Source organism: Balaenoptera acutorostrata, chromosome 11 (genome assembly GCF_949987535.1).
Source record: "Balaenoptera acutorostrata chromosome 11, mBalAcu1.1, whole genome shotgun sequence".
NCBI classification, from domain to species: Eukaryota; Metazoa; Chordata; class Mammalia; order Artiodactyla; family Balaenopteridae; genus Balaenoptera; species Balaenoptera acutorostrata.
In genome coordinates, this window is record NC_080074.1 from 38,958,754 (window position 1) to 38,978,750 (window position 19,997).

General features: G+C 37.7%; 1 protein-coding gene across 8 annotated transcripts in view; it reads left to right on the forward strand.

Annotated features, from left to right (window-relative positions):
• The window catches only part of LIN7A (lin-7 homolog A, crumbs cell polarity complex component), a 252,847-nt gene that overhangs the window by 132,998 nt on the left and 99,852 nt on the right, over positions 1–19,997 (forward strand). For all 8 annotated transcript variants that reach the window (XM_007194951.3, XM_028162019.2, XM_007194953.3 and 5 more), the window contains one exon: positions 16,116–16,234. In XM_007194951.3, the coding sequence (XP_007195013.1) occupies positions 16,116–16,234 (119 nt within the window). The remainder of the gene's footprint in view (positions 1–16,115; positions 16,235–19,997) is intronic.

The following is a 19,997-nucleotide window of genomic DNA, read 5'->3' on the forward strand; positions in this document are numbered from 1 at the left end:
CTGGAAACAAGTTTCAGGAGTGCAGATACCATGTATATAGTGCAGGAGGCTAATCTTGAAATGATTAGAGCATGAATTAGGGATATTGAAGAAGTGATAGCTACAGATTTTCTTTTTCCAGGAAAAAAATGTGGGATAAAGCAAAAGTCTCGTTTTAGAAAAGATGCAGCAACAAGTGCTTGAAAGTAAGTACTTGAAAGTAAGCATCATTTTCAGTATTCAGACTGAGACATAAAAAGAAAACCAGTGTAAAATCTGTTTTTGTGCTCAGAGTGTTAATTCCCCATGTCAGTAAAGTGTGATGCCTCCTTCAGAAATCCTGACATCCTCAGCATAGTTGGGCAATCGGTGTATTGTGACAAGCCAGGAATTTCTCACTGTTTCAGTTTTGTCATCCGCCCTGTGATGATTCATTGTGTCCACATAAGGAGTACAATCCTAGGTTTCCAACTCCTCTCCTTGACGTTCTCAGAGGTCTGCCTTCTGGGCCTCCTTGTGAACCACTGCTCTCAAAGAAGCAGTTGTTGCTTAGAACTGTGCTTGTCAGCACTTGCAGGTGTATCATGGAAAGTCTAGGAATTTATAGAACAGCTGAAAGGCTGAAAAAGTATCACCATCAGAAATGAAACCTTTTAAAAAAAATCAGAAAACTGAGATAAAATACAACACAATATGTCCTTTGTTGTGTTAATATCCTTTGCATAATTAAGTGTACCTGCATTTATGTTTAGAAGGAAATGCATGTAGCAAAACATGTAGATGCATTTTCAAGGTCAGAATGGGGAGTTTGGAAGAAAAATATGGAGCAGACGGTAAGCTCATAGGAAAATTAAGTCAGCCAGCTCTCCCCAGATGGTCACCTTTTATACTGTTTTTTGTAGTTTGCGAGTTAGGCACCTGTGTTTTCTTCAGCTCACTCCCTGCCATGTGAATTCTTGCATTTGACATTTTAATTGGAAATAAAAACAATACATTCTTATTTTTTTCCACCAAAACCCCCATATTTTTTATTCTTATTTTTTCTTGGAATGAAATAACACTTATTCATATTTTGGAATTCCTACAATGCTTATTTGAATTTTACAGTTTATCACCTGGTATGGTAATGGTTCAATTGACATAAAGGATTTCTTTTTGCACTTCTCAGGAGACTGGCTTGAATAACTTTTAAGAACTGTTCAATTAAAAAAAATTATATATATATATGTTTTCTATAGAATGTATTTTTAAAGGAAGTCTATGATTCATGATAAAAATAGCCATATTGATTTCATATCTAATTTAGTTTAAAATGTTCCTTGACTTTGACAGTCACATGTTAAGTACATCATCTACCCCCGTACATAAGAAGAACATAATGCCTTTAAATACACAATGATTTTCAGGTAAACAATGTGTTTTTCTCAGTCACTGCTTTCAGACGTCTATGGCATTTGAACTGGCATTCTATTATTGAAATGTCAGATAAAAATAGTAAAGCTACCTCTATCCCCACTTAATAAACCAAAATAACAATTTCCTCTTTTCTTTTGCATCATTTATATGCATGAATAAGTGTTGACACTGAGATGCATGTAGAAGAAAAAGGATCCCTAAGAGAGACATGTTAATCTTTTTCCTTACCTGTTAGAGATATCCTTGATAAATGTAACAAAAATAAATGTGTTTAAAGCATTATTAGAAAGTGATGGCGTTCTTGCACTTGAGTTAAGGTATTCAGTGTACATATAATTAAAGATAAGATAAAACTACTCAGCAAATTATGGCAGGAGTGGCTTATGTTAAGGCCACTTGAAAAATAATGCCTTTCAACTTAAACTTGTTTGTATATGAGTAGCTTGTTCTGCATTAAAAAATGTGAATTCATACCCAGATTTAAGTATTGGGATATTATCTTATTCAAAAGATAAAACAAAGCTAAACTTATTTTATTTAATCTTCTCTCAAATGGAGCAAAACCCAGCTATTTACTATAAATTCAAGACCTTGTTGAACAAGTCATTTCAAGTTTATTGCATTTGCCTGTTTGTTTTGAGTCAGATCCTAATGACTCACGAACTAGAAAAGGTACAAGTATAATTTTAAGGACATCTAGTGGTCTATGGGATTAAATTTTTTTCATCTGACAAGAAAATATTGTTATTTTTAATCTAATATGAAGTTGCAGCATCTGTTTTTATCCAAATAAATGTTTTATCTGTGAATTTTAAACTTAACTCCTCATGCTTAGAGTCTACAACCGAACCTCCAAACTTCATCTCCTAGAACTTCCTTAAAATTACACTTAAAAAATGTTTCTGATACATTTTCATGCATACAGCAATTGAATTATGGTTACAGAGTCAATGAACAGTCTTTTGTGTAGTGTGTGTTGAATAGCATCGAGCAAGTCAACACTACTCCAAAATATTTCCTCCATCTCTGGGCAGGTATTTTCTTTTGGCTCATTTATTTATTCAGTAAATATATTTAATGAGTACCTGCCATGTTATAGGCCTTCAGCTGGGCATGGACATCAAAGGAGAACAAAAAACAATCCTGGTTCTTGTTCTCATGAAGCTTACAATCTACAGGAGAGAGGTAGTAGTCAAATAGTCATGGAGATAAGTGTAAAATTACAATAATGATAAGTACTAGGAAACAAAGATGGACGGTACTGTGGAAGAACCATGGCACAGAGTGGGCATCTTAGAAAGAATGATTAGTGATAGTCTTGATAACATAAATTAAAATTTTTACATATTCTTTAAACAAAGAAAACATATCTAAAGCATAGGACTGGAATTTGTATTTACCCTATAAACCTCCCCAAGAAGTGAATTTATTTTGTAATTAGGGGAAAAAGGCATTCAAATTTGTTTTTTGTCATCTTTAAATTTATTCAATAGATCGTATAACTGTACTTATGACTAAATAACACTTCATTAGTTACTATTAGTTTGCTATGCAAATGCAATAAGTTACTAAACAATTATTTTTCCTCCTCCTCTATTCCCAAGATTTGTTTTATAAAAGAAACATCAACTGAAAGTCTGACAAAGCAGCCCCAGGGAATCGGATGTAATGAGGAGAAACTCATTATTTCACAATTTTTATTTGGAATTTTAAATCATCTTTTGTACAGCTTGATAGTAGTCATGTTCTCAACAACTATTCACCATAGCAATTTCTGCAAACACCAAGCTTCCCTTTGTCCTCTAATCATCTTTTAAAGACACAGATAGCACTGCACTAACCTCACCATACAATTCTCAAAGTAACTAAGAAACTGAGTCATAGTATAATATAGTAGTGATAAGGTAACAGAGGAAACATTATTAAGTAGCTTGATAGCAGAATAATTTATCAAAGTGTCAGTTTAGATAAAAACATTCATCCATTCTCTAGTATAGGAGATATTTGAGGACATGAAAAGTTAAATTTGTAAGGTTTCTTTATAATGAGCTCTTTGAAAACACCGAACTCGATTGGGTGTCTCTCCAGCAATTTCCTGATAAAATTTTCCCTTCCAATTTCCTGAGCAATATGAAAAAGGGGATTGGGATGTCCTAGTAATAATTACCGGGAAAAAAAATTCCAATTTGACAGTATACACAGGTGGAATCACTACCAGTGTAAAAGCTTGGCTATGTTTTATGTACTAAGCCAGGGAAATACTAAAACTCATAGAGCCTAAGGATCCATATCTTTTTGTGTCTAGTATTTTAAAATGCCAGACAATAATTATTTAACTTTTATTGAGAAAACATTAGACAGGTAAGGAGTTATGGAAGGGAAGGTAAAATACATAGACTTCAATTGAAAGTTAAATTTAAAGCTCTGTGAAAAGTGTTTTGTTCTTTCATCAAGTGCATCTAAAATCAGTTGAGGCTGTAGATGAAGTGTAAATAAAGCATAGTCTGGGTGGAGAGGCTGGGTCGCTGGTGATGCAGTGTTGAGGTATCGTCTTGCTAATCTGTACGTGGTAGTTGTATTCCTACAACTATACTCCCAGTACTTAACTGGCTAATGAAGAAATGCTCATTGTATTCATTGTCTAAGAAATTTTAGAAACAATTTGTCTGCATACAAAATGTAGTTTGGACAATGTACTTTGAAATACCTCCCAGAGAGTTTAAAATAAGGCTTTCCTGAAAATTTTCATGAGTGCTAAAGTAAACTCTGATCCACTTTCCAAGTCATACCCATGGTTCATACTCCACCCACTTGTAGAAGGTTAAATTTGATTATTATAAAAAGATGGAGTCTAGTTCCTTAAATCCTAATTTTCTCAGAATTCACATTTTGTAAGAAATCTAAATCTTGTCAAATTGGTCTTGATATAGTATCACTGTTAACTAGTGAAGACAAATACTTGTATATAATATTAATATAATATATAGGTATATATAAGTATATAATACATAATACTGGTATAATATAACAATAACATTTAATTCCGTACAATCAATTTTATTCAACAACCAGTTTTTAAGTGCCTACAATTGTCATGATTCTGGATTGGATATAATGGAGCATACAAAAATTAATAGGACACAGGTGTTTTAGTATTTAATGTAAAAGAGGGCAGTATTTTGTTCAGCTTCTTTCAGACGTGCAGAAACAGATTACATTTTGGCCAGGTCTAATTTCTCATAGATTCTCCAAACACAATCAAGTCAGGTGTTCATTTGCGTGGTTTCCAAGAAGGCTGGAAACAAGAAAAAATGAGGTGAGCTAATTTCACTGTCATTAGGACTAAGGTTATAGTTAGCTGTCATTATGTAAAGACATGGATGCAAGATTAAAAAGAAACGTGAGGTGAAAATATAGAAGAAAGGGAAAGACGTCAAATATAGTAGAGATAAAAGAAAGCTCAAACAAAAAAGGAAGTTGAAACTTCTGATTTCCTGAGGTCTCAGGTGATGGTAAGCAAATCAAGCTCCAATTTTAGCTGCTTGGGAAAATTAGATGAATTTTTTTTAAAAAGGAAGAAGAAGGAAAGAAAAAGAAAATGTTGAATATAGTTCCTATAAAAACTGGGAACACGTTACTCATTCAGACCACATAACAGGGATTTGTTTAACAAAGCTGTATCTTAAGCTTTGTATACTTAAAGATTTGTTTATTGGGTAAGTAATCACTTTCAAATGAAACAGGTACCTGCCACTTCAGAGAATCTCTTAGCAACTACAGCTTTTCATTTTGTAGCGTAAAGTGTTCTTCTGGTTGCAGTAGGTTTGGCAAACAATTTGAGATTCATGATTTAAAAATTCTAGTATTGTCAGACTTTTGTGATACACTTCAGTATCATCCCAAATCCTAGGAAGAGAATTCATTCAGCTTTTGATAATAAACATAAATTGGGATTATTTTTAACAGCATACTAAGTAAAGCTTTTAATTTGAGCACATTTAAATTGAGCTAGTCCTAAGGTTTACCAATTAGTCTGCATTTAAGGAACATGGCAAGTTGTGGGTGGATCCAAACAGAGGTAAGTGTCAGATGAGAAGGACACAATGGTTGTCATGTCTCATTATAACTTGTAAACTGACAGAATTTCCTTTCATATCAGAGCAGCGCAAGTGCAAAACATTATTGGCCATTTATTTTAATTTGTTGGTACACATGCTCTGTTGTGCAGCATGAGACTTTTAAACTGAGCATTCTTTGGTCCAATTTTTAGATACATCATGAAGCTAGTAATGTCAGTGTTTCATGTACACTATTTAAAATGTAGACTTAATAATGACTCTACAATACTGTACATGAAATACTAACTTACGGCTAGATTCAGTTGTCCATAGCCATTTTACTTAAACTCTGTTGGTCAAGTATGTCTTTAAAAAGACGACCTCTAGTCACCTTTTCAAAGGAAATTTGAGTAGCATAGTTTCATTCCTATAATTTAACATTTCCTCTTCAAATATTTCCACTAATAGAACAGGAAGTGAGGACCCACAGAAAGAAAGGGTTAAAAGAAAAGATGGTATAGATGTCATATATAGTTCATGTGCCAGGTACTCTATATGAAAATCTCATCGTAATTACATTCTCCTTCAGACCTCACAATAACTGTATATAATCAGTATTACCACATTTTATACTTCTCAGGTCTCTGACTTTTAGGTTTATATCCATATTCTCCAACTGCTTGGTGCAGTGCTAAAACATTTTATATAATCCCTAATTGACGCTGAATGGAGGGATCTTCAATGGATAGGAGGAGACTAACAGGAGAAAGTGCCACACTCTTATTATGTGCTTTTAAAATAATTTTGTCTTCAGGGTGGTGATACTTTTCTTCTCCCTTGTTATTCTGGTTACTTGTTAAATTTGTTGACACCATCTGCTTATGGGTCAAGAGGCAGACAATTATTGATGAAACAGGCTAAGGCATGTGACTGTATTCACTAATAAATCCTTTTCTGCTGAAGAGACATTCTTTTGAGACCTCACCATACAGCTGTGCACCTCCTCGGGGTACTGGTTCTTCTTCTCCCCACCTGTGCTGTCCACGTCTTGCCATCCCCGCTGCCACCATTTAATTGAAGCTTTCACCATTTCTTGCCGAGGCCACTGTAATAGCCTTCTTCCTAACCGGTTTCCTGTGTATATCCTTGACCCACTGTAACTAACATTTCAAACAATAGTCATAATGATATTTATAAAATATGAACCAAATCATATCCTTCTTCTGCCAAAAACTCTTCAATGGCTTTCTTTAGTAATTACACTAAAATGTAACCTTCTTATAAAATCTGCATAAAATCTAACCCCTGTTTACTTCTCAAACTTTGTTTCCTATACAGTGGTGTGTTGTAATTGGTACTTTCTGCCTTGTGAGAGCTGAGCGTTGAGTAGTCAAGAATTTTTCAAGCCAGTGGTATCATGTTGGTAGCTTGAAACTGGTCATGGTAGCAGTATTTACACTGCAGAAATCAGAAAACGCTACAAATAAGGGCTTTTTCTGTTTCGTCCATGTGTTTTGGAGAGCTGGTTGTTAATCATTTACCAGTACACCATGGTGGCTATTGCTCTCTGCCTTACACACTGTGCTCCACTGACACTGGTTTTGTCTGTTCTTCTAATATGTAGGCTTGCTCCCCTCAGTTTAGAGTCTTTGCCCTTGCTATTCTCTTCGGATATTCCTCCTTCGGATTTTCATATGGCTGGCTTGTTACCAATATTCAAGTCTCAGTCCAATGTCACCTCCTCAGAGAGGCTTTCCATGGCTATCTTATTCAAAGGACCACCATATGTGACTACAGTTTCTCAATAACATCAACCTTATCCCTGCTAGAATAGTGCCTTTGAAGTCATTTCCTCTGGTATTAGTTAGTTTGTATTTGGTTGCAAGTCACAGGGAACCAAACAGTAAAGCATATATTTGTCTCATAGACAAGAATCATGGGGTTGCACAGTTCAAGGCCAGTACACAGCTCAGTGATGACATGAAGGGCTAGGCCCCTTCCTTCTTCCTACTCCGCCTGCCTTAGCATGTGACAGCCATTTTCATGATCACAAAATGGCTGATTCACCTCTAGGCACATTTAAGGCTGGCAAGAGAATGGGGAAAGAGTAAGGGTTCGAAGACCAAAAAGCTGAAGCATACGCCAGCATTTTGTTCATCTAAAAAGCCTTCCTGGAAGCCATACCCAGTGACTTTACACTCACAGCAACTTGGCCAAATGACAGAAGAGTCTGGAAGGAGAAGTATGATCGCTTTCCAGCTTTTGTAGTAGAAGAAGGCAAGGGATATGAGGGTTTTAGATGACTTTGGGGTAGATAATTCATATTGTTTGCCATAGTACTCAATAAATTTTTATGGAATTAGTGGACAGTATGCCTTAAATGACCCAGCTCTATCTTCATCCAAGTTCCAGATGCAGATGAGTCATGGGTTAAATTCTGCAGTCTAAATGTTAGCCAAGTTAATAAAAAGTCATCATTAAGGAAAGAGAAGATGATAATTGGACTCTTCCAGATGACTGGAAGTTCATCCCACTTAAGTTCCAATATTTTATTGTTTTTGGTTATAATGTTCAACTATTTTAAAGGAAGTCTTTCCAGAATATGTTATCTTACTATCATCAGGCAGTTGATGATGATTTGATCATTTTTAATGATTAAAATATGTTATCAATATGAGCACATTGATTATACTGTAATGTATTGAAGGGTTACCTTCCAGGACTTTGGGCAGTGTTATATCTGTTTGCCTCAGTTTGCGATGATGCTATATTTAAAAAATAAGTTTGCCATACCTTTATTGTTTTATTTCTAATCCCTTTTCCATGACAGGATAGAGAAATAAATAAGAGCATGGGCCCTGGAGTCAAACACATCTGGTCTTAAATCCTGGCCCTACTAGCTGTGTAACCTTGAGCCAGATAATTCATCTTTCTGAGCCTTAGTTGGGTTTTTGTTTTGTTTTGTTTTGTTTTTAACTATACAATAGGAACAGTAGTAATCCTTTTATATATTTTTGAGGATTTTATAAGATGAGCTAAGTAAGGCAAGTAAACAATGAATAAATGATGGCCTTTAACTCACTTTATTCTGGGTCACATATTAAACTATCAGTAACCTTAAAGTGCATTTGTGAACCGCTTTCTGCATTAGCACCATCTGAGATGACTACTAAAAGAGCAAATTTCAAAGCTTCACCCTCAGCCTCTTTTTTTTTATCTTAATTTTTAATAAATGGTCCAGGGTTATTTTGTTGTTGTTGTTGACTAAAATTTGAGAACCACTGTTTTCAGCCCTCAAGCAAGGATTTGTTGATCAGATTAGCTTAATCTCTGTTAACAATGTTGGAGAAGTGGTGCTGGGAATGATTTTAACAATATAGATTCCTGAGACACATCTCAAATGTAGTCCAGATTCTAGAGCCATATTGCCAGGATTCAAATCCTAACTCTACAACTTACTAGCTCTTTCCTCAGAGAAGTAATTTTAACTCTATGGGTCTCAGTTTCCTTTTCTGTAAAATGGAGATAATAGTACCTACCTCATAGTGCTAAGAGAAGGAAAATGTTTAAAATTCGTGCATACTAAACACTGTACGTGACAGCAATTAGCAATTGCTGTATGTGACAGCAATAAGTATAACATTGTTATTAGATTTCCTGGGGTGTACCTTGAGAGGCCATATCAGTGATTCTCAGCATGGTCATGCATTATATCACTAGGGAACTCTGAAGATACTAATGCCCAGGCCATATCCCAGAACAATGAAATCAGAAATATATGTAGGTAGGATCTAGGTATCTGTTTTTTGTTTTGTTTTGTTTTTCAGTTAACCCAGGTGATTCCAGTGGGTGGCCAAGGCTGAGAAACACTCTTCCCTATTTAAATGCTCTCCAGGGAATTCCCTGGCAGTCCAGTGATTAGGGATAGATGGTGGAGGTATGAGCTTGAGAGTTGGCAGACCAGAGGACAAATCCATTTCAGAAAAAAATTGTGAGATCTTCTTGCCTTCATTGTGTTTGTCAAGCAGCCTCCCCAGTCGTTATCTAATATTCTAATCTGAGCTATCCTGATAAACCCAGACTTCTGTATTAATAACCAAATTTTGTAGAATAGTTTCATAAAACAAGTGTGAGGTTCTCAGTAAGAACCCTAAGGGAACTCATAAATAAACTATACACACTTTATTGCAATCATTTTAAGAACAAGTATTTTACTTACTCAGAGACTTCCTTTGCTTCCTTCCAGACCTTGGCTTGCAGGTACTTTTACAGAGCTAAAGGGAATCAGAATTTCATTTTAAGCTCCAGTCTAACATCCAATTTATCACTCACCGCATCTTTTACCAACTGCCACATACCCCATGACCTCATACTGCTAGATTCCCTTGGGTAGGTGCCAGCAAGATGGTTCATACTCTAGTGCCACCGCTCTCCAGTTCTCTCCCTCTGATCAGATAAGCAGAGGGCAGGCAGATCACCATGTCCGCTGCCTGTGTCACCAGGAAAGGGATTCTAGTCTCCCTCTGCAGGCAACCCCCAATGGCTACAATTGGTTCTATTTGGAACACTCCTCACTTGGTTAATGGAAGAGAAGCAAAAGACCTAGTATTCTGTCCAAAGTTAATGACTTAACAATTCTTCATGAATTTTCTTTCATCTCACAATTAGCTCTTTTTTTTTTTTAATCAATTTATTTATTTTTGGCTGTGTTGGGTCTTCATTGCTGCGTGTGCGCTTTCTCTAGTTGCAGCGAGCAGGGGCTACTCTTCGTTGCGGTGCGCGGGCTTCTCACTGCAGTGGCTTCTCTTGTTGCAGAGCATGGGCTCTAGGAATGCAGGCTTCAGTAGTTGTGGCTCGCAGACTCTAGAGCATAGGCTCAGTAGTTGTGGCATACAGGGTTAGTTGCTCTATGGCATGGGGGATCTTCCTGCACCAGGGCTCGAACCTGTGTCCCTTGCGTTGGCAGGCGGATTCTTAACCACTGCGCCATCAGGGAAATCCCACAATTACCTCTTAATAAGGACTGGAAAAGGCCTATGGTATTACATTACGTAACAGGGCCGACCCAGCTTTGAATAAGTCTTAATGTGGTGGATAGTGTCTAATTTCTTTGATAGCTCTTTTTTGAACTTTATTTCTCAACTTTGGATAGTCATAGGAATCATCTGGAAGTTTAAGAACAAAGAAACAAACAAAACCTCATGACTGGATCTCACACTTAGAGATTTTGAATAATTGGTCTGGGGAAGCAGGCTGGTTTTAAAACTCCACAGGTGATCCAGGTGAGCAACCTTTGCTAGGAGCACTGTTTCAGGATGGGGCTGGTACTTAACACTAATTACTTTCATTCATGGACTTTTATCAGTAATTCTGAGACTTCCAGAAGAATCCCATTCAGTATCCTGTTCTACAGGGTATCAAAGAATAATAGAAAATGCAAGAGTTTCTGGAATGCTGGGGCTGAAAGAAACCTGAACCATCATTTTGTTCACTATCTCTTGAAATGGGGTCTGTGAAACAACTTTAGAATCACTTGAATCATTTGTTTAAAATTTCCTGGGCCTTATCCTCATACCTCCTGAATCAACCTCCCTCAAGTGGGGGTGAGGGGTCAGGAACCTACATTTTTTTTTTTTAATTAATAGACTTTTACTTTTTTTTTTTTTTAAGTATTTATTTATTTATTTATGGCTGTGTTGGGTCTTCATTTCTGTGCGAGGGCTTCCTCTGGTTGCGGCAAGCGGGGGCCACTCTTCATCGCGGTGCGCGGGCCTCTCACCATCACGGCCTCTCCTGTTGCCGAGCACAGGCTCCAGACGCGCAGGCTCAGTAGTTGTGGCTCACGGGCCTAGTTGCTCCGCGGCATGTGGGATCTTCCCAGACCAGGGCTCGAACCCGTGTCCCCTGCATTAGCAGGCAGATTCTCAACCACTGCGCCACCAGGGAAGCTCAGGAACCTACATTTTTTTTTTTTTTTTAATAATTAATTAATTAACTTATTTATTTATTTTATTTATGGCTGTGTTGGGTCTTCGTTTCTGTGCGAGGGCTTTCTCTAGTTGTGGCAGGCGGGGGCCACTCTTCATCGCGGTGCGCGGGCCTCTCACTATCGCGGCCTCTCTTGTTGCGGAGCACAGGCTCCAGACGCGCAGGCTCAGTAATTGTGGCTCACGGGCCCAGCCGCTCTGCGGCATGTGGGATCCTCCCAGACCAGGACTCGAACCCGTGTCCCCTGCATTGGCAGGCAGACTCCCAACCACTGCTCCACCAGGGAAGCCCAGGAACCTACATTTTAATACATTTCCCCAGGTAATTCTTAGGCACACTCATGTTTTAGAACCATTGATTTATAGCAGAGGTTCTTAACCCTGCATGCACATTTGAATTAAATAGGGCTATAAAACTACCCATGCCAACTGGACCAGTGGTTCTCAACCATGGCTGCACTTCAGCATCACCTTGAGGGCTTTCAAAAGCCTAATGCCCAGGCCTCCCCCTATGCCAATCTCATTGGAATATCTGGGGTGAGACCCAGGTATCCAAGGGTTTTAAAGCTCCCCAGGTGGTTCCAGTCTGCAGCCAAGGTTGAGAACCACTGTTCCATATATTCTGGTTTAATTCATTTGGGGTGAGTCTCAGGCGTTAATAACTTATTGTGGTAATCATTTTGCTGTATACATATATCAAATCATTATGTTGTACACTTAAACTAATACAGTGTTATATGTCAATTATATCTCAATAAAATGGGGGAATAAATAAATAATTTTTAAATGTATTCCAGGTAATTTTAAAGTGCAGTCCAGGGTGAGAACTCCTGAATAGTCACTTTCAGCTTTTCTGAACTTCTTCTAGTTCAGTCACGTGGTACCCTTTAGCCTATGGTTTCAGGCTTGCGTCCTTCCCCCACCCCCCCACCAGACCCAAGCCAGTCTTGATCACGGCTGATAGTGATCTGGAGGTTTAGTCTCAGGAGAAGTTAGTTATATGTCCACCTAGACATAGACCTCTAACCCCTGCCTTTCTAGCTAGTCTCATTAATTAATCCATCATTCATTCGACAAATATAAACACCTAGTATTTGTCAAGTACTCCTCATTGAACTATGGATATAATAACAAACAAGATACTGTTCCTGACCTCAAGAAGCTAATATATTTGCAAGGGTGAAGGATGGAGACATATATGCAAAAAGAGCTATAGCAGAGAGTAGTAATTATTACAATGGATTAGTGAACAAAGGACTGTAGGATCATGGATATGATAGCAACTAAATCTGCCTTGGAGAGTCAGGGAAGACATGCCTAAGGAGATGCTATTGAAGGCAAGTCTTCCCTACATGACCTAACACACGCTCCGTGATATGATTTCTCTCTACTGCATCTCTTGCTACTCTTGGCCTGCTTTCAGCTTCAGCCATACTGAACTCTCAGTTCTGTGAATGCCCCACACTCTCTTGGTAAGACTTCAGTCTGCATTGATTTGCCTGGAACTTTTTTTCTCCTTTTCCTCACCTGTACCTCCTACTCAGGGCTCTGCTGAGCTGTTACTTTCACAAAGAGCTCCTCCCTGACCTCCTGGATGACGATAAATGTCTTGGTTAGACATCCATGTACTAGCCTGTAGAGCTGCTTTTATAGCTCATGCCCCCTTTGTTGGGTATCTGTGATCCGTCAGACCTATAAATGCCATGAAAGCAAGAGCAACCATCTGTCTCTATTACCACAGTGTCTCCCATGCCTGGCACTATTGGATGAATAAATTACTTGCATTCCAGGAACAGGGGATGATATGTACAAAGTCACAGAGACATGGTGTTCTGTGGCATGTCCTAGAATAGTGAAAATTTTGGATGGTCAGCGTATAGGATGGGCAGGAGGAGGTTTCTAGAGATGAGTCATAAGAGGTTGGTTGTTAAGGGCTTTGTATGTACCCCTGAGTGGTCCGAACTTCACCCTTTAGGCAGTAGGAAGCCAGAGAAGGTTTTACGCAGGGGAGTATAATAATGAGATTTACCACTCTGGGAGCAGAGTGGAGGGTGGGCTGTAAAAGAAAAGCCACTTAAAGAACAGTTAGGAGATGTTCCAGTACCTCAGGAGAGAAGTAACGAAGCAAAGGGTTTCCATTCAAAAGGCGTTTTGAGATAGAACCTACAGCACTTGCTGACTAATTGCACGTGGGGGTGAATGTGAAAGATGATGCCATGGTCTAGCTTGGAAGACAGGCTGGATGGAGATGCTATTAATGGAAATATGGAATATAAGAAAAGAAGAGCTAATTTCAGGAAAAAAATATGATGAACACAGTTTTAAACATGTTGAGAGTTCCAAGTGCCTGTTGGCATCTAGGTAGAGTCTTTCATGCAGTTAGAAATGCATACAATTCTTAGCTTGGTATCTTACTGATTGTGGATGTGGCTGGTGTGGTACACTTGACTATGTTGACTCTCAGTGTATGTATCAAAGGACAGACTTCTGAAACTGGCAGTGTCTTACTGATTGCAGGATTTATGCCTCCTTGGGCTACGATTGGCAATCAGTTGGCAGTACATCAAAGGAGAGTCTCCATTAAAGTTACTTTTTGGTTATTTTCTTTGGTTAGATACATAAACCTATACCAACCCCACCCTAATTCAGAGGTGGTAGAGATTTTATTATAGGTAGCTATACTGTTATGTTTTTTTCTCATTTAGCTGTGAATTCAGAAGTGTGTCTTGTTAAGCCTAGTGCCAAGTCTAATAGGAACACAAATTGAGGGATGGATGGATGGATGGATGGATGGATGGATGGATGAATCTATAGTCTGATGGCAGGGATACGGGATACTAGCTGGAGTTAATCAGTTAGGAATTGAAAATCTCTATTCTATACATAAATGCCTAAGTGACTTTTCAGTGAGTTATTGACTACAGCAAGAGAGGTAGAAGAGATCACCATAAGTATTTTTAAAATAGCCTTCATCATATCATTTTCTTTTGGCAATACAAAACCGTCCTGGGAATTTTAAAGCTATGGCTATAAGAGACTATGTTTCTTGATATATTAACTTGTGTGTGTGTGTTAAGTTTTATTTGGGGCAAAATGAGGACTATAGCCCGGGAGACAGCATTTCAGATAGTTCTGAGAAACTGCTCCAAAGAGGTATGAGGGAAGGTCAATATATATGTGATTTTTGTGGAGGGGGAATACATGCTATCAAGCACTTTTTGGAGAAGGTTTCTGCTAGTCCTGTGAAAATTACTGCTAGTCACGAGGAGCAGACACCACCATGAAGGATTTTAGTGTTTTTCTAGATATGAGGAGATGCAAGAACTGGGCTCATAAAATGTTCTCCTGAAAATATCTAACTATCTAAAGACCTGTTCTGCCAGTTTTTCCCAAAGCACAGAGGGCCTCATTATCGATCTCCGCCCTGAACTCCTTTCAGGGGGTGTTGAAAGTCAGCAGCTGCAGCAGCTCATAATTTGATACTTGTGGAGGTAGATGGCAAGTGCCAGTTTGTAGGTGACAGGGCCCCCTCATTGTCATAAATTCGACCATGGTTTGGGAGGTATTTCATGACCATTTTGTCCCACAGTGCTAGGAATGCTCATTCCCAGGTCTGGCGAAGATTTTGTTGATAGGCCACTCTATGTGCTATTATTGGACTAGACCTTATTAACAGTAGCCAAAAGTCTCTGGACCATCTGTCTTACTAGTCTGTTGCAGTCCAGGAAAAAAATCCTCTCTTGTTGCATCTTGTGATATCTGGAGTTACACTGTTACAATCATTGATCTCATATAGAACTATATATTTTTGTCAGAGCCTAATTGACACATTTGGTAATGCAAGAAACAACAATCTGGTAAAACAGGCAAAGTGCAAATAACATAGCTAGCAGTATTATTAAAGTCATAAGTAAGAATTAATTTTATTCTTCCATTAGGTGCGGCCCAGTATACCCCCAGGTCATCTGACTTAGTCTGTTCTCTACCAGTCCTTATCTTTCAGGGAAATTATATATTGGCACTGTCCATAAGGCCCAATTTCCTAGCATTATTAGGCTGGTTATCCTTAGTATAATTTAATTGTTCCCAAGATAAAGGGGGGCCTTAAAACTTAAATGACCATAGCCTGGTGTCAACCTCATAAATTACACCAGTCTCTGGGGCTGCAGTGGTGAATAAACCCAATTAAGTTCTTACCCTCAAGGAGTTTATTGACAAGTGGAGAAGATGCACATTAATCAAATCATCATACTAATAAATGTAAAAATGCAGGTGCGATAAATGTGGAATGCTAAAAGAAAAACTGAAAAAAGCATCTCAGAGGTAAAATTGACAGGATTCATTTGGTTATTGGAGTATCAGAATATACAAAAGACATGCTTCCTGCTCTTCTTTCCTGAAAGAATATTCAAACTAATTTGTGTGACAGAAATAACTTATGAGAAATGCCATTAAGGAAGATGTATTAAGTGACAAATTGTGTGGAACAGATTTAAATGACCTTTTATCAAAAGATGAGATCAATAAGCTATGAATTGTAAATTCTCATTTTGCAATTAATTCCACTTACTTTTCATTGTCACTGTTTTCATTGTCACTGAAATGATGGAACTTTGGTGATGAGATTCAGTTTACTCCATGTCTCTCCATTTTGATTTTTTTTTTTTTCATTCAGATGTTGCCAGAGCAATTGAATTACTGGAAAAACTGCAGGAATCTGGAGAAGTACCAGTGCACAAGCTACAATCCCTCAAAAAAGTGCTCCAGAGTGAGTTTTGTACTGCTATTCGAGAGGTATGAGACTAAGATTTTAATAACTATATTCTGCCATATGTCTTCTGGATAGAAAACACGTGTTTTCCACACAAACAGTTGAAACAGTTAAGATTGTAACTGCATCTTAGCTTTCCAACTGCTTGGACCGATGATAAAAATAATTTAGTCTGCTAAATTCCAAAATTAGATTCAGTTAGGATTTATGCATTCATATTAAACCAAATGTTGATCTTATGGTACCAATGAAGTGACTGCCTCAGCAGGGGACTCTGGCCTGTAGTCTAAACTATTTAGTAGTCACATGAAGTCATCTGGAAATTCAGGTAGAAATAGTCATAATTAATGGGGACTGAGCTTTTCTTAAAAGAACACTCAGCTAAATATTCCTCAGGTAAATCTGAAAGAGCAACCTCCTACTGACTAAAGTTATAGTTATCCAGACATTACTGTCTAGTGCAATAAGGGGAAATTGAACAGGCTGATATGCCCTTCAACAAATCTTTATAATGCTTTCCTGGTTAACAGTTTCAAGAAGCCTGAGGTGAAACAAGTGTGTTTAAAATGACTATTTGAATTTTTTATTGATTGGTGGTGGAATTGACTAATCAATTAATGAATTTCACTGGTTACAAGATGTTCACTTAAGATATATACACTACATTGTTTTATTCAGTAAGCCTATCACCCCTTCCCTATCAGGTACTAAATAATAATTCATTAATTAGCACTTAAAGTCCATATATCCGACATATTTGTCCTGCTTGAAGTCCCTAGTAGTGAATTACGTACTGTCATCCTCTCCAAAGCCAGCTGAACCCAGTGACTGCCAGGAGAGTTTGTTGTAGCAGAGGGCATACACCTCTCAAGGAATGCTTGTGTCAACCTCCCTTCCTCTTTGCAACTCTACTTGTGGGTAATGCATATTCTATGCCTCAACAGTGCTAGTTTATGAGCTCTCACTAAGTGAAAAAACCTCAGGTGCCTAAGGCAGAGACACACAAGACCTCTCTCACTACATATTTAAACCATAGCCTACCCAATGTGGTTAATATTTGGATTTTGCTGGGATTTGACTTAGACTGTGCTTGTGCTAAATCTTTATTAAGTGAAGTTGTTAACTACTTAATTTTTGTTTATAATGAGCACAGCTTAAGGAAATAACCATAATTCTATCTCTAAGCTTTAATCGATGAATTTGACTGAAGACTGAAAGAAACTTCCTCAAAGTGTATGAATTTTCGGCCATCAGCTGCTCAGTGGGAAAGGTATAAGATATGTAGAAACTCCACAGGCCTCCTGTAGTCACTCTGTAGACTAAGGCTAAGTCCCCTATGTACTCTCTTCTTCATTCACAGAGTGCTACTCCCCTGAGATTTGGTGGCTGACTTTTCATCTTAGATATCCTATCACCTTTCTATTTCCACAGAACTAACTAAAGAATAGGAACCATCAGATATCTCTCTCTGCTCACTGGGAATTTGGCTTGTGATCAGTGCAAAGTCTCTACTTTTATGGAACTTACATTCCAGTGAGAAAATGATGATAAATAAATATATAATACAATATCAGAAAGTGACAAGACTATGGAGAGAAATAAAGCAGGATTAAGGGAGTACGGGTAGGGCTCTATTAAATTAGGGTGGTCAGAAAATAACCTAATTGAAGTAACGGAACAAGTCACACAGGTATCAGGGGGGTATAGTGTTCCAGGCAGAGGAAATCACAAGTGAAAAAACACAGAGGCAAGAATTATCTCAATCCATGGAAGGAACAGTGAAATAAGGAAGGTAGGCTTCCTAGAGGCAGCTGGAGAGCAGATCACACAAGGCCTCGCAGGCCATGGTAAGAACACCGGACTCTATCCTAAGCATGATAGGAAGCCCTTGGAGAGTTTTGACCTCACCTGATTAGCTTTTTACAAATATTCCTCTGACTACTGAGAGAATACAAGTGTCTGTGCAAGAGTAGAAATAAGAGAGACCAGTAATAAGGTGAGGAGTAGGTCAAGTAAGAGATGAGATGATGGCAGCCTGGACCAAGGTGACAGCAGCGCACGTAGTGGGGAGTTGTCAAATTCAATATGTATGTTTTTGAGAATAAAGACAATAAGCATTTACATATTGGATATATGGATGAGAGAGAGGCGTCTCAATGGATTCTTAGGTTTGGACTTGAACAATTGGATCAGTGGTGATATAATGAGGTGGGAATCTCTGGGGGTGGACCAGGTTTGGAGAAGACTATACAAGAGCTCTGTTCTGGGCATAGTAAATTGATGGTCCTTTTCAGACATCCATGTAAAGATGTCTGGCAGGTATCTAAGTCTGAAGCTTAGGGGAGAAGCTGATGCTGGAGATGTAAATGCGATATAGATATCTGTTCACATAAACACACAGGCCTTCTTCTTTAAGGACCTTGGTAAGGAAAAAGAGGATGGGATTTAAAAAAAAAATGAAAAGAAATATGGAGACATTGTATAGGCATTATAAATATATCTTACGAACTCTGTGGTAAAGTGTGCTATGTTTATCATTAGTGGTCCATGCAAATCTATAACTGATCTATAAGCAGTCCAAAAATTTCAGAGGGGAAGAAGAGATGATATAATTTATCTACCTTACATTTTATAAATTTGGGCTAAGAAGATTAATTTTATGTTCACATCACCGTCCTTAGTAATAATTTTGTTCTTAAAGGCAATACATGTTATATAGAAATTGATTTGGTCCCTTCATCTCGGCTAACATTTCATACCAGTTGCATAGTATTGTTTATATTTGTTACATCTGGGATTTTTATTATTCTTATGGGGTTGTTTTACACTAACTGTGGGAAGTAGTGATAAAAGTGTGAAGCCTATATGTATACAAAAATTCTGAATCATTGAATAATATTGCAAATCCATCTAGTGAAAATTTCTTGAATAAAAATATAAAATATGAATACATTTTGCCAGACAGGTGAATCCACAAGCCAATAAAGTACAACTAGGAAGTACAATGATATAAGATGATGAATACCTGAAAATAACATCTAATTTCACTCCTGGTTTCTTGGGTACTGCCTGTTATGCTGGCATGAAACCTTTGAAGTTTTGGTTTCTTATTCAAATAATGCTCAGAATTTCTGTGGTTAAATTATTTGGCTTTTCAGAAATAGTTGCCAGTTAACACTTTCCAGTGAGAAAGTTATAAATGTTGTCAGGACAGTTGGAGAAAAGAACAAGAACTACAGAGGCACCCTTCTTAGTTGCACTTACCAGAGCAAAAACAGGTACAGGTCACACCACTGCCAACAAGACTGTAAAGCCCAAATTATGCTTTAAAAGAAAGCAGGACAAGCTATTGCCAGTTTTGTTTTTGCCATACACATGTGTGACAGTAGTTATTGTTTCATGTTGAGGCAATCCCATATTTTGCTTTACATTTGGATGAAACCACCAAATCAGCTTCTGGCATATGTGCAGCACTTATATGGGAAGAATAGTTTCATGAAATTTTATTTTGTTTTTTAATGAATGTGGATGATTAAAAGAGATTAAGTGTTTTCTCTACTTAACTATTTTTCTGTACTCTGTAACAAAGACTGAAAAAGTTTTGTTGAGATCAGTACTGAAATGAGACCACCTATGTATACAACTAAGAAAGGCATTGATCTGTTAATAAATGAGTTGCACTTGAATGATAATCCACACCCAGCTTTATTCACAGAATACAGATAGTAGTTGGCAGTACTTACCTTGCTTGTGTTTTTTTGCTCAGTGATATTAACAGGACCTGAT